A 13,915-nucleotide genomic window follows, 5' to 3' on the forward strand; every position below is an offset into this window, starting at 1 on the left:
CTTCTACTTTTCTTGCCTATGGTGTGCCACAAAGTTCAGTTTTGGGGCCTTTATTGTTCTTGCTGTATTTACTTCCTCTTCAACACTTATTGAGATTTTGTATCACTGCTATGCAGATGATATTCAGTTATATATCTCCTTTAAGCCCCATGATGTTTCCAAGCTACAGATTTTGCATAAGTGCATAGACTCCATTAGAGGTTGGATGGCTGGAAACTGTCTTCAACTAAATGAGGAGAAGACTGAAGTCCTTGTTTGTGCTCCTAAAAATATTGTACCTAGTGTTATGGAAAACTTGGGTCCACTTGCTACATTTGCCAAACCGTCTATCAGGAACCTTGGTGTTACTATTGACTCAGCTCTGACTTTGGATGCCCATGTAAAATCTCTGGTTCGCTCCTGTTTTTATCACTTGAGAAACATTGCTAAGCTGAGTCCCATTGTATCTCGCTCCGAATTGGAAGTTGTCATTCATGCATTTGTTTCATCTCGTCTGGATTATTGTAATTCTTTGTTTACTTGTTTATGTAAAGCCTCTTTGGAGCATCTGCAAGTTGTTCAGAATGCTGATGCAAAGCTTCTGACCACGTCCTCCAAGTCCTCACATGTCACACCCCTGCTGATTCAGCTGCACTGGCTCCCTGTTAAATTCAGAATCCACTTTAAGATTTTGACCTTGACTTTCAGGTCTCTGAAAGTCTCTGCATAGACAAGCACCAACATATATAAGTGAACTTTTACATGCATACATTCCCAGCAGGTCCCTGAGGTCATGTGACCAGGGCTTGCTGGTTGTCCAACACACGAGGCTGAAAACAAAAGGCGACAAAGCTTTTGTAACTGTGGCCCCCGGATTGTGGAACTCTCCCTTTGAGCCTGAGATCTGTGGACTCTGTGGTCGCTCATCTTTTTAAACTTGCTTTTGGTTGATTTTTATTTTTAGGTTTTAGCTTCTGTGAAGCACTTTGTGATATTTATCTTGAGAGGTGCTATATAAATAAAAATTTACTTTACTTTTACTTTACATTTGAGCATGTTTGACTGTTATCATCTTTTAACAAACAGCAGTTATTTGTTTTTATCAATACCTATCGCTTTGTACTATAACCGTGTAATAACGTTGGCGTATAACATTGGCGACTATTTTTCGAGGTATAGGATGTTAACGTCAGGCCGGTGTTTACAGTAATTAACGTTTCGACAGTTCCATCGACAGCCTGAATGCAGCACATGATTCAGGGTGTTGTATCCATAGTCTGCAGCACAGTGGCGCTGGCTCACCCCTCCCGCGGTGGAATTCTGTCCTCCACCCCCAACACCAACCCACAGCAACCTGATACCGGAGACGAGCGGTCCAGACAAGCCTGCAAACGAGGCGTTCCCAGCCGCCCTGTTCAGAACGAGAGATATCCATCTCCTCCCTCCGCCATCTGTCAGCGCCGGAGGAGTAGTCGCGGTGTACCGCACACCAGAAAAGCTCAGTATAGGCGCCACTGATTTATGAATTTTGTTTTCTTCTGTAAGGAAGCGCGAGAAATGAGACGGGACAGAGAAGTAACTGGCTTGGAATTAAGCTAGCGTCGGTTAGCTTCGGGAGCAGTCAGCTTGCGACCTATCCGGGCTAAGTGGCTAATCTTTAAATGCCGAATTTATAGCTGTAAGTGTCGACGACTGGACATTTTTATAACGGGTTAAAGCTGAGAATGGTTTGAAATCTAGACGAAAGAACTGAGTGCCTGATTTTTCGTGGTATTTACCCTCTTTACCTAAGTTTTGTAGTACCAGACAGTAACCCCTGGCAGCTAGCATGTTAGCTAGCAGATATGGACGTTCCTCGCTGGCTAGTTGTGGATGGCAGATCCGCCAAACAAGTTAGCCGCTCGGCTCGTCTGTCCAGGCTGTGCTGGGGTCGGAAACGGGACTAACTTAACTTTCATTTGCACTTAACGATCGTGAACAAATCACCGACCCAACCTAACAGCGTTACTTTTTTGCACAATTGCTCGATGTATTATTCCATGTCCGTGAGAGTAGTTCAAGTTATGACGTGAGGGAGAGGGTCTGAAAACAAAGTGGGAACTACAGAAGAAGTAAAAAGAAAACTCGGTGGACCTCTAACTACGAGACCAAAGTCAGTCAACACTGTCATGGCTGTGGGCCGAATCACGATAAAGTCGCTTGCTGAATTTGGAATTTGCTTGGCGATTTTCCTGACTTCAGTGGCTGGTGAGTGTGTTACTGGTAAATTGATTTTTGGTTTGAGAGAAAATGTGCTCCTCATTAATATTTAATGCTTTCCTGTTGGTTTCTGCTTCTTTCTATACCTTCGCCATGGTGCAGATGTTTGAATATAAAACGATTTTCGTTTTTTGTTAATTGTATTTATTTATTTGTGTGTGTGTGTGTGTGTGTGTGTTTTGGCTGTGGTTAAAAAAATCCGAAAGACATTTGTTGCTCCCTGTGTTTGTGTGCGTCTGCCTCATCTGTTTGTTTTTTCTTTTCCCGCATCTCGTCTAGTTAGGTCTTTTCTGGAGTCTTCTATGGCACTCATATCATTGAATGTAATAAAACATCATAGATATCTTCTCTTAAACACAGCAGCAAATTCACCCCTTGCTTATTTTAATCATTGGGTGTACAAAAGTGCTTGGAAAAACACTGCCAAACATACTGCAGCCATTGTCTGCCAAGTTGTGCCCCCTGTTCAAGACTTTGGGCTGAAGCCAGGCTTCTGTGAGACCTTGAGTGTGATAAGATAGTAGCAGAGCTGCACAGAGATAGTGGAGCAGTGTATGCAGGGAAAGGAGGAGAGAAGAGGGAGCAGGTGGAATGTGTGGGAAGGTATTTTAAAAGATGGGTGCTTTAGGTGAAGTTCAAGATTGTGCTCAGACTCTGGCACCATGTTTGAAAATAGGGGGGCTTGTGTTGCCTGGTTTGCCCATCCCAGTGCGTGGGTGTGAATGTGTGTGCTTCTTAATAATGTATTATTATTTCTGTGAGTGTGTGTTATTGCCTAGGCTCCTCCATCCATTCATAGACAGGTTATTATCAGAAACCCACATTTAAAGCTGCTGTTGCATAGGAAAGTATAAGAATGCATTTAGCAAAATTGGAATACACTGTGTGACTGTGTTCATATTTTAAAGCTGCCTGCGGATGGTGCCCTATTTGCATTTAGATGTGTATTTAACAGGCTAGGTGGTTTTATAACATGACATTGAAGTCTGCTTTTTTAACCTATTGTGAGACCTATTGACTGGGGTTTAGTGGAGAAAAAACATGATTCAATAGACAAACATTTCTTGAAGAGAGAGCCTTTCAGGTTGTGGCTAAAATCATTTACAGAGGTGCTTTTAAGAAAAAGCAAAATGTAAATTGTGGTGATGTCATTTGATATTTAATTATAATATACCTTACCTTCATGAGTGTGGCTTACTTGCGCCGACTGTCAGAAGATTGACATATTACTTCAGTAATCAACACAAGGGCAATTAATTGACACTTATGTGTGTATGTGTGGTGTAAACGACCAATAAATCCAAATCGTTGGACTGTGCAAAATTAATTAGGACAGCAATCAGAGAGAAAGAGAGAAAGAAGACAAACTGCTTGCTCTCTATGCTGTTGCTTTATGAATGCAAAGCAGACACATCCCGGTGCACCGATCTTGAGGTCATCCTTGGAACGATAAAGATGAGAAGCAGCACAGGGCTGTATATCTGGCAGAAGTGTTAGTCATTTCTCTGACTAAACGTCTTGCTTTTTTTTTTTTTTTCCTCCTCCCGTTGTCCCCTTTTCATGACTTTTCTGTTACCTCTGTTCATTTCTGAATTCCCTCTGCTGCCATGTGTTTAACCTGTTTGCAGCTGGGCCTGGGTCGTCCTTTCACTGACTGTCCCTGGTGACTCGTCAGTATGTGGATGTGGGTGTAGGTGTATGCCTGCTGCTCCAATATGTCATGTAGAAACCGTTTCAAACATGGCAGAAACTTGCACACCATACCTGCAGAGCGACCACAGGCTTTCTTTGTAACAGGGCTTTTATTTACAGAGAATTCTTTCCAAGTAAGGCCTAAGTTGTAGCATATTCATGCTGAAAACCTGTGCGACAATTTAAAAAATATAAATTTTTTTCACCACAGCCAAAAACTTAGTCTTCTACCAGGTAAGCTGGAGATTTGGGGGTCCAAAGAGGATTATAGTAGCACCAATATACTATAGAATAAAAGGCCTGCTCATTTGCTCCGCTTGCCCAAACCTAAAGACATTGTCTCGAGGGCCCCATACTGTGGCGTTGACAGACCTACTGTTCCCTAGCCTGGTCGCCCCTCTCTAGCCTTGCAAGGCCACGGCAGGTCTCTTGAAGCTGTCAGCTTGGTCACATCAGTGGCTCAACAGAAAGTGAAGTTAGTGGCTCAAGATTACAGACTCCTGTTGGACTGTGGTGTGGTTATTAGATGTGCGTCCTGGCCCACATTGTAGGACATGGAATTCTTTTAGCCAGCTGTAAACTGCTGTGGATCCTTTGATTTGCTCATTCTTTTAAAATGCAAGTTTGGTTGGAAAACATGTAGAAGAGGATGGATCAGAATTATTTAAATATCACTCTCAATAAAATTTGAGGAATTTGTCTTGGTGGCAGAGAGGTGGCGAAGATGGCACAGAGAGAACTTTCCCTGAGTTACAGGCTGCACATATCAAATATTTTTAGGACAGTTAAATGTTGTCAAAAATAGTTTCTGCTTATCTTTTGTTCGTTGAAAGCTATTTGGGAGAATTAGTAATCCAAATAGTGGCTTATTATGATGCACACTAATATAATCAAATCAAGCTTTAGGAATGATTTAACTGTCTTTACTCAGTGTCAGCAATGTGAAAAAATTACCCAAAGCCCACAAGCTCAAATTACCAAGCTGTGTCCACTTTGGTACTCACCCTACACTGCTGAATGTGCATTAAGCTCTCAGGATGTGATGTCGTACATCCTGAGAAGCAGAAGGATAGTAAACAGGAGGACAGTCACTCATAAAATGCTAAAATATCAGCCACGTAGAAGCAGAAATAATATTTACATAACTGGACCAGTGCAAATTAGAAGCTTAGGCTGGAGAAAAGCACTGGCCTCACTTTGATTCCATGATATTTTGGTTGGTCCTCGTCATTATTTTTTAAGATGTGATACTGACTGCAGATAGAAACAGACCAATGGATGCTGGAATGGGCAGGAGGTGGGAGGCCATTTGATCTCTAATACAGCCAGCGTTGTACTCTATTAGCTGAAAAAAATCAATGTGTCTCTCTTCCAGTACCACTGGTTTAAGTTCTGGGCGGAGGTAAAAGCAGCAAGAGATACAATAGAGCAGTGTTTAACATGCTTCTGATTTGGCAAAAAGGAAAAATTAGCGAATGCTTTAGAAAACAAAAGGTGCAACCTTGAGATGGTAACTCAGAGTGACAGCCTATGATTAGTACGAGGCATTTTCCTTGACCAGTACAGACAATACATCTAGAGTGTGCAAAAAGTGTTGTTCAGTGTGTGGATTAACAGTTCTGCTTGGGTTTGTGCGTACTTACATGAACAGAAGGTTTAAAAAGAAGGCAATCTGTTAACTGCCACTTATGTGGAATTTGCTGCAAATGCGTATCCTCCTCTTTGTAGGTTTTAAATCCTCAGACGTCAGTATTCCTCATGTCCACTTTGACTTACAGTGATAGCTGCAACAGAATGAAGTGCAGTTATTATGTTCCATAAAATTAACATTCGGTAGGAAGTTAGACCAGATGTGCATTTAACAAAAGTAAGGGGAAAAGGCAGCAGAAATAAAGCAGGCCAGGTGATCAGATAAAGCACCTGATATTGGATTAATATTGGAATTCAGCTGGTAGTAATGTTTTAAAACCTGTATAAAATCTTGATTTTGTTCACCTTGACTTTTTTTAAAATCTGAAATATCACACTTTCCAAAGCATGGTTGCTGTATTATTGAAAATTCAAAAGTATGAAACCTTCTTTACATTTCCAACATGCATTCAGCATTTTTGTGGGGTAAAAAGTTAATGAAGTTACCTGGGACTACAGACGAAGCCTGTCACATGATGGCTTAAGTGGTCGTAGTCATTCATGTGCACTGCCTTTTCTTACATGAACACCCCCCCCCCCCCACCAGATAATACAAATGACAGCGATGGTATCATAACTTACCTTTATTTACTGTGAGATTGAGTGTTGTTTCCACTTCTTTATTATTTTTTTCATCTTCCTTTATTTATTTTATTTTATTTTTTTAAACTAAAGCGTATGTCTTAAATATATTAGTTGAATTGTTTTCCAACTACTGCTTTTGGGTATTATCTTGCTACCTTTAGCCCCTAGGATAACAAAGGACATTAGCTAGTCCTAAGCTATTAGTCACTTGATTTATAGCCAATTATTTGATTTGTAGAGATAGATTGTAGCATGGCTGTGGTAGCAGGCCTCTTGATGACAACCTTAGCTTTGCCTAAAGATTCTCTAGAAGTGTGTTATTCAAACATTTTAGTTGTAAGTAGGACACTGGGAATGCTTGTCATCATAGAGGAGGATCAGTTATGCTGTTCCAACTTGAGTAGAGAGGAATCTGGTGTTTTACTTTACTGTGATACTTTTTGCTACTTACATTTGGAACATCTCTGCTAGCTACCCAGCGCTAACCAGAGACCACCTCTCTGCAAAACAGTGTTGATAGGAATAATTGATGCCGGTGGAAAAAACAAAAACAAAAAACGTTTTGTAGTTTCTAAACTAGTTATCACAATACCATTTAGCTGGTACAGCACTGATGCAAATCACAGTAAAGGGCAACTCAGGAAACCAAGAACATATGCATATAACATTCTTTATCAGCCCTGAGTTCAAACCACTTTAAAATACAGTGCCAAATATATTTTGAAATGGCAGAAAATATGACTGATGGTAGCTTAAACTAGCGATGACTGTACGCTCTTTGCATGGTAGCAGCATAATAAATTAACTACCAGAGTCATTGGCTTCCATTCTTTCTGTGACCTAATTGTTTCAGATCTTTTTATTGAGCTGAGATTTTAGTTGTGCAGAACATTACAGCATGTGTTAGATCTTAGAGAACAGGTGAAAAATCCACCATATCAGACAGCCACAGTTCTCTGGTAGAGTGGGTGGATGTGTAGGGGAAATCAACCAGTCAAGCTATTATGTAGCCCGTCAAGCCTGTACTTGTTCATTTATTCAACGAGAAAATAATGGTGTTATAAACACAGACTAAATTCAGACACAGCCTAAAATGAGAGCTTATCCATAAATCTGAGATTATCCTATACAATGATAATAAACACCTCTTCGGTCTAGTTCTCATCTGTGTTTTCATAAAATATTTGAGAAAGTTTTAAATATAGAAAGAGGGTGGGGGTTGGGTTTTAGTATAAATACATGGTGGTCTGTAACGAAGGCCTTTAAGCTTTGAGGGGCAGTGCAAGCCACAGGATTAGCATAACTGTACCAGACCCAGACAGATACAGACTGAGTGGTGTTTTTTTTTGTTTTTTTTTTGTTTTTTTTTTGGGGGGGGCAGTCCCTGAGGCAACAGATGGGACAGATTAAAGCCCACTCTCCTCACCCCACATCTCCAGCATCTTAAAACTCAGCCAGGGGACTTGAAAAATTGGGAGTGTCAGCAAATACCTTAAATTCCTGTCCATCGTACCTCAGCAGCAAGCATGCACCCAAATAACAATATAATTTAGAGACACTAGTGTTTTAATGGCTGTTGGCATGCAGCAGCTTGAGCTCTTGTGACACTGAAAACACCGTGCTCCTGGGCAAAGATAATGCCCCTCTGCATTTTCAGCATATTTGTGTTGTGTTGAGATGTGAAATGAAAACATAAACACTAGAAGGAAATGGGTGTGTTTTAGTAGTACAGGTGTTGGAATATATTTGTTTGAGTCAGAATCAGCTCTGTTTACAATTTCTATGTGAAGTATACTTTCAGCTCCACATAAAAAGCAAAGCAAGAAAGCACATCTCGCATCCTGGAGTAGACCGTGATCGCGTGCCAGCAGAGATGATGGTGTGTGCATGATGCACCAAGCACATTTCAGCCTTTAGTCAAAAAGCCCTGCTCTGTTTTTTTCCCTCCTTTCCTTTTCAACCCTGCGTCTCTAATCTTGAATGTGTGGAGAAAAAACAGCCAACACATCCATGCACTGGGTGACTTTTAATCAAGTCTCAGACTGCCGTCTCTTGCATTGGTGCTATGGGCCTTGGCAGCGCTGAGAGAGGGAGAGAGAGCCAGATTAGATCGCTGTTGTTTTTTTAGTAGGGGAAGGGGGTAGTCCACAGGAGTGGGAGGGTGCATTGAAGGCCAGCTGGGGGAGGTGGAGAGAGATTAGCAAATAACTGGGCCATGGGTAAACACTCAGCAGTGCCCGCCACCATCCAATGAAGAGGCACAGTGCAGTAAACTACTCTGAAGCCTTCTGATATGACTACCCCCTCTCTCCTCCCCTCTCTCCTCCTCGGTCCACTGGCCTTGCCTGCATACTCTGACCCACAGCACCCAGGTACAGAGCCTTCCATGACCAATCATAAATGGAGAAAGAAAAAAACAAAAAACACAGAACTCAAGTCAAGTAGAGTTGCAGGCAATCCAATGAAAAGTGATTACTGGACTGTTCCCATGGCTCAGACTGCAAATGAGCAAAGCCTGGGTCACTTGGCTTCATTCCATGCTCCACTGTCTTCCTTCTCAGTCTACTTTTGTATATTGAGCTACTAAATTCAATAAATACATTTCAGACGATGAATGTCTGTTCCTGTAAAGATTTAGATGTGAATAGATGCTAAAGAAGTTGCCGTGTGACCCGTGTTCTGTTAATCTTGTGCACGCTTGTTGTGTGCAGCCACACAAACAGAATGGAACTATTGAATGTGTTGCAGGTCAGTCAGTGTGGTATAATGATATTTTAGCCAAACAGGCAATCATGGGTTTAGATTGGGTGGGAGTGAAGGGATTGGGGGACTGTGGGCACGTTGTTTGACAGGATGAGGGCTTTTATTTGTTTTTATACCTCAACGCTCTTGTAGATTAAGCTTTATGAAAAGGGTTCATGTCATGACTTTAAATAATGATAGAAGTATTAATAAATAATTTTAGTATACACTACTATTTTTATTTTATTTCTACCAAGCCAGGCATACAAGAGTGTTTAACTGTTTGTGGGTGTTGTCACAGGCTCTGCACTTCCTTCTGTTGTCCCTTTATGTTTCTCCTCTTTGTACTAGAGTTGAAGGGATTGGGGGACTGTGAACACATGGATAGCAGAGAACCTCCCAGCTTCTAGAGTTGTTCTGACTTCCACCATCTATACCAGTCTTATTGCTGAATTTGAGTGCTGACAAATGATAGAAAATGACAAAAGAAAAGATGATTGCTGATTAAATCTGTACATGTTTAGCCTTCTGCCTTTTTAGAAGTGGCTATTAAATGAAAAAAGGGAAAAGGCCAACAAAAATTATAAATGATAAAGAAGAGGTTGAAAATACATCATCATATGCATATGGTGGACAGCAATCTTGTATTTATAAACAAAAGCGGTGTGAGATATAAGTAAAAGACAGTGAAGAGGTGCAATAATAGCGGTCGTTTTCAAATTAAATTATGGTCAGAGGAGTCCGAGTGAGAAGCTGGGAGGTTCTCTGCTATCCATGTGTTCACAATACTGGGTATGGCATGACTAATACACAGCCCATAGTAATCAGTTTTGTCAAAAGATTTCACAATGGTTATGTTTCAGTCATGCCGTACTCTCAAAAAGAAAGCCTGTAGCATAAAAATACACTGCTTAAATGTGGGTGACCTACGGTTTAATACTGTTTCTGAGCACATCCTTCGCAGGATGTGATGATGAAGCACTGGAGCTGCTGCCTTCCTCCTAACATGCTGCTCTCTGTACTTTCTGCTGCAACATGTGGATAAATTCAACGCTTCAAATAGCTACCAAAGTCAGTCGTGGGGGCTGTGCTGCAATTGAACAATCATGCTTGAAGTGGAGGTTTTGGCAAAAAGTTTGCTGACTCACCATTGGAACAAATGTTGGGCAGGATCATTTCTTTTGCCATGAACAGTAGAACAGTCTTTTATAGAAGTTATTTTGAAGTGTTTTGTATTGATGATCCTTTCTAAAACAGTATTTTAAATAGTATACCTGATTTCCAAGTTCTTGGTCAGAAAAAGTGTTTGTCTGTCTCTTTCAATATTCTTTTTTTTTTTTTTATTCAATTTTATTTATATAGCGCCAAATCACAACAAAAGTCGCCTCAAGGCACTTCATAGATACAGAGAAAAACCCAACAATCATATGACCCCCTATGAGCAAGCACTTTGGCGACAGTGGGAAGGAAAAACTCCCTTTTAACAGGAAGAAACCTCCGGCAGAACCAGGCTCAGGGAGGGGTGGGGCCATCTGCTGCGACCGGTTGGGGTGAGAGAAGGATAACAGGATAAAGACATGCTGTGGAAGAGAGACAGAGATTAATAACAGATATGATTCAATACAGAGAGGTCTGTTAACACATAGTGAGTGAGAAAGGTGACTGGAAAGGAAAAACTCAATGCATCATAGGAATCCCCGGCAGCCTACATCTATTGCAGCATAACTAAGGGAGGATTCAGGGTCACCTGGTCCAGCCCTAACTATATGCTTTATAATAATAATATCAAAACACCTTGGAATTGCAAAATATTTTCAACAGGGAGAAAATGTAAAAAACGCACAAAAGCTCTATTCAGACACTGAGATGTCACTGACGTTATTCAATGAGGAAAAAATGTGACTTGAGAGATCAGTTATTTTTCAAATCTTCAAAGTAAAGAAAAATGAAAACACAGCTGCATCAGAAGACTTTCTGTGCCCATTGTCAACCATGCAGCATTTATTTGTCATATTTAAGCTTGGTGGAATATAAACAATATGAAGCCGTATGTATGATAAGATGTTAGTGCGTGTACTATTTAGTAATCAGAATGCAACACCCTGCTAGAATTTTACCGGCTAACCCTGGCAGAGCCGTCAGCCATTTTCTCATGAAAATAAAAATTCTTCAACATAGTTATAACCATGAGTTTGAACTCCTTTCCCGCTCTACAAAGCATGCAACCCACAGAACAGAAGGCAGTGAGGAGCCCACAGGTTGAGGGTCGCCGAGGCCCACCGTAGACCAGGGTTGATAGCTTTATCAGATGATGGGAGCAGCGGAGGAGAGTTGGCTTCATGCCCAGCAAAGCTACCACTCCATCATGTCACCCTCTGCCCACACAAGCTAGCTTGACCTTGGGCTGAGCACAGCCACTTTCCTTTGTCCGCCCCTTTAAACAGTTTTCAGCCCCCCACACCCTCAGATGCAGGAAAGGGAGGAGCTGGGAGTAAAGGAAACTAAGTAGCATATTATGTCTCCCTTATCTGAAATTACCCACGGAAGCATCCTGTGCACACATTTCTTGCTGGCATGGCACACAGTTTTCCAGACATTCACTGCACATTAAAAAAGGAGAACGGACACATTCTGACTTCTTACACAAAAATCAACAATATTACACTAGAGTCAAGGTTTATTCTGATTTTATGTAATACGACCTATAAAATTGTTTCATTATTTAGGAACAAGGTTGGAACTTAACCATGCACACTGAGCTGCTTAAAGTCTGGTCTTCTAGACACTGCTTTTATTACTCATCTTTTTATTGATGTTTTTTAATTGGTGCCATTTGGAACCCTTTGGCTCCACTCCTCACATACTCCTCTGTATGTGAATGTGTTATGTTCTTCAGGCTAGAGTTGAAATTGGTATTTGTATTAATCTTCTGCTTGAGAGAAGCAGTTGTCTTTGTGGGAAGACTTTATATATAAAGTCTATATATATAAAGTCTATATATATAAAGTCTATATATATAAAGTCTATATATATAAAGTCTATATATATATATATATATATATATATATATATATATATATATATATATATATATATATATATATATATAATCATAATCTTTGGATCCTTCCAGTGCCTACCTCTATAGCTCCTATAACACACACGTAAACACACACACACAAAAATATCTCTCTCTCTAAATGTATATAAAATAATAATTTTCTTCTTTCTTTTCTTTTACATAACATACATCTTTGCTCTCTGTCTCTTCACAGCGGCGCAGGGTGAGGTGAGGGAATGTGCCTTCACAGACCAGCAGCAGCAATGGGAGGTGGAACGAGTGGCGGGGGGTGAAGGCCGGGTCTCCCCAGAGAATACCACTATCCGATGTGCCAAAGGCAGCCACTGTTTTGGGCTGTGGGAGAAAACTCCTCCAGGAGAAGTGCGCCTGGTCAAGCAAGGTATTTTCACTGTGACAATTTTTATTTGTTAGATTGTGAAAAGTCACCAAAAAGCTTAGAACCTTTCTGGCTCAAACAATCTTTGTGACTGCAACAAATATGCTGTCACTAGTGGGAAAACCAGGTGCTAGTTATTTTCACAATCCTTGATCAATCTTAGTATATGTCAGTTGAATGTTTAATCATTCCAGGTTCTCGGCATGAAACTGTGTAATTATTAAAGTAGTGGGCTGACAGAAAATTAATATCATCAGTTTTTAATTACTCAGTAAAATTGTTGTGTATAGGCCTGTGTGGAAAGTACTCCGTACGTTGTGGCTTAGCAACAGTTCAGCTCATAATACACCTACAACTTGATTTTTAGCATCATATACTAGAAAAGTACATATGGATCTGCCAGGCTAGAGGAAAGCAGGAAAACCACAGAGGAGATTCACTAATGTAGTGGATGCATAAAAAAACACATGCTGTCCTGCTTTACTCATGCAGGTGAGGAGAGCATGTGTTGTTTGTGAGTTTTAAATGCTGACTTGCTACAAGGGTTTGGTACAGCAGGAACCTTTATATGTTTAATTTAGGTTTTATGCCTAATTCCCTTCCTGACACAGTCACAACGAGTCGTTGGAATCAAACCAGCAACTCTTCACTTGGTGGGCAAATGTATAAGTCACTACAATATGGGGCCATTGACTATATTTAGGGCCACAAAAACCAGAAGACAAAACATCTGTGTTCGATATGTTTTAAATGCAAAGAATCAATTCATCGTTGACATATAAAGCTGTCGCTTGGATGTTCAGAAAGGTTACATCCTCAAACAACACATAAAGGAAGACAGAAGGGTGGGTCGAAAATAAGCCTGAGAGACTTGTATTTATATTGTATTATTTGTCACAGTATTTTTAGTATTCAATGTCATGCGGTGCCCAATGTTTTCATTTGCATTTTAAAGACATTTCCTCCATAAATTGGTTCAAAAACCCATAAATTGGGACACAATTTTAATCAGAATGCTGTAAGAAAAATTACAAATCCTCCATTTTTGTTTTTTCAGTCATCATCAACCGTTCAAATCATTTGCTCAAGATGTAAATAAAAATGTTAGTGGTTCATACGCAGAAATCTTCTTGTTGCAGGCCCTTTAAAAGTCATAATCTGCTGCTTTCCTTTACATTATAGTAAATTAAATAATTGGAGGTGTCGGTCTGTTGGAGAGACAAATGTTTGAATCTTTATCTGTTTTGTGACATATTAGACTGAAATATTATTTAAGAAAAAGTGAAATAAAAGGCTCCTTACGCATATTTCATTTGTGTCTCAATCTTGGCTGGAAAAATTCTTTGTGACAGAAGCTGACCTCTACAACACTACTTGAAAATTCATATGAATGTTTCAAGTTATCTGAAAGAGTTGAAAAGAGCTGTAAGCTCAATTTTTACATTGAAATGGTTTCCTAGAATAGACTCAAAAAGAGCTATTTTGAATGTCCACTTCAGCACTCCTTTGAA

At 40.3% G+C, this 13,915-nt stretch overlaps 1 protein-coding gene across 1 annotated transcript in view; it reads left to right on the forward strand.

Annotated features, from left to right (window-relative positions):
• The first annotated feature begins 1,262 nt into the window (after positions 1-1,262).
• The window catches only part of LOC146491911 (bone morphogenetic protein receptor type-2-like), a 34,075-nt gene continuing 21,422 nt past the window's right edge, over positions 1,263-13,915 (forward strand). Inside the window, exons 1-2 of the mRNA XM_085152496.1 lie at positions 1,263-2,226; positions 12,222-12,407. Of these exons, the coding sequence (XP_085008622.1) occupies positions 2,148-2,226; positions 12,222-12,407 (265 nt within the window). The 5' untranslated portion in view covers positions 1,263-2,147. The remainder of the gene's footprint in view (positions 2,227-12,221; positions 12,408-13,915) is intronic.

The sequence above is a fragment of the Neolamprologus multifasciatus genome, chromosome 23 (assembly GCF_963576455.1).
Source record: "Neolamprologus multifasciatus chromosome 23, fNeoMul1.2, whole genome shotgun sequence".
In the NCBI taxonomy this organism is placed as follows: domain Eukaryota; kingdom Metazoa; phylum Chordata; class Actinopteri; order Cichliformes; family Cichlidae; genus Neolamprologus; species Neolamprologus multifasciatus.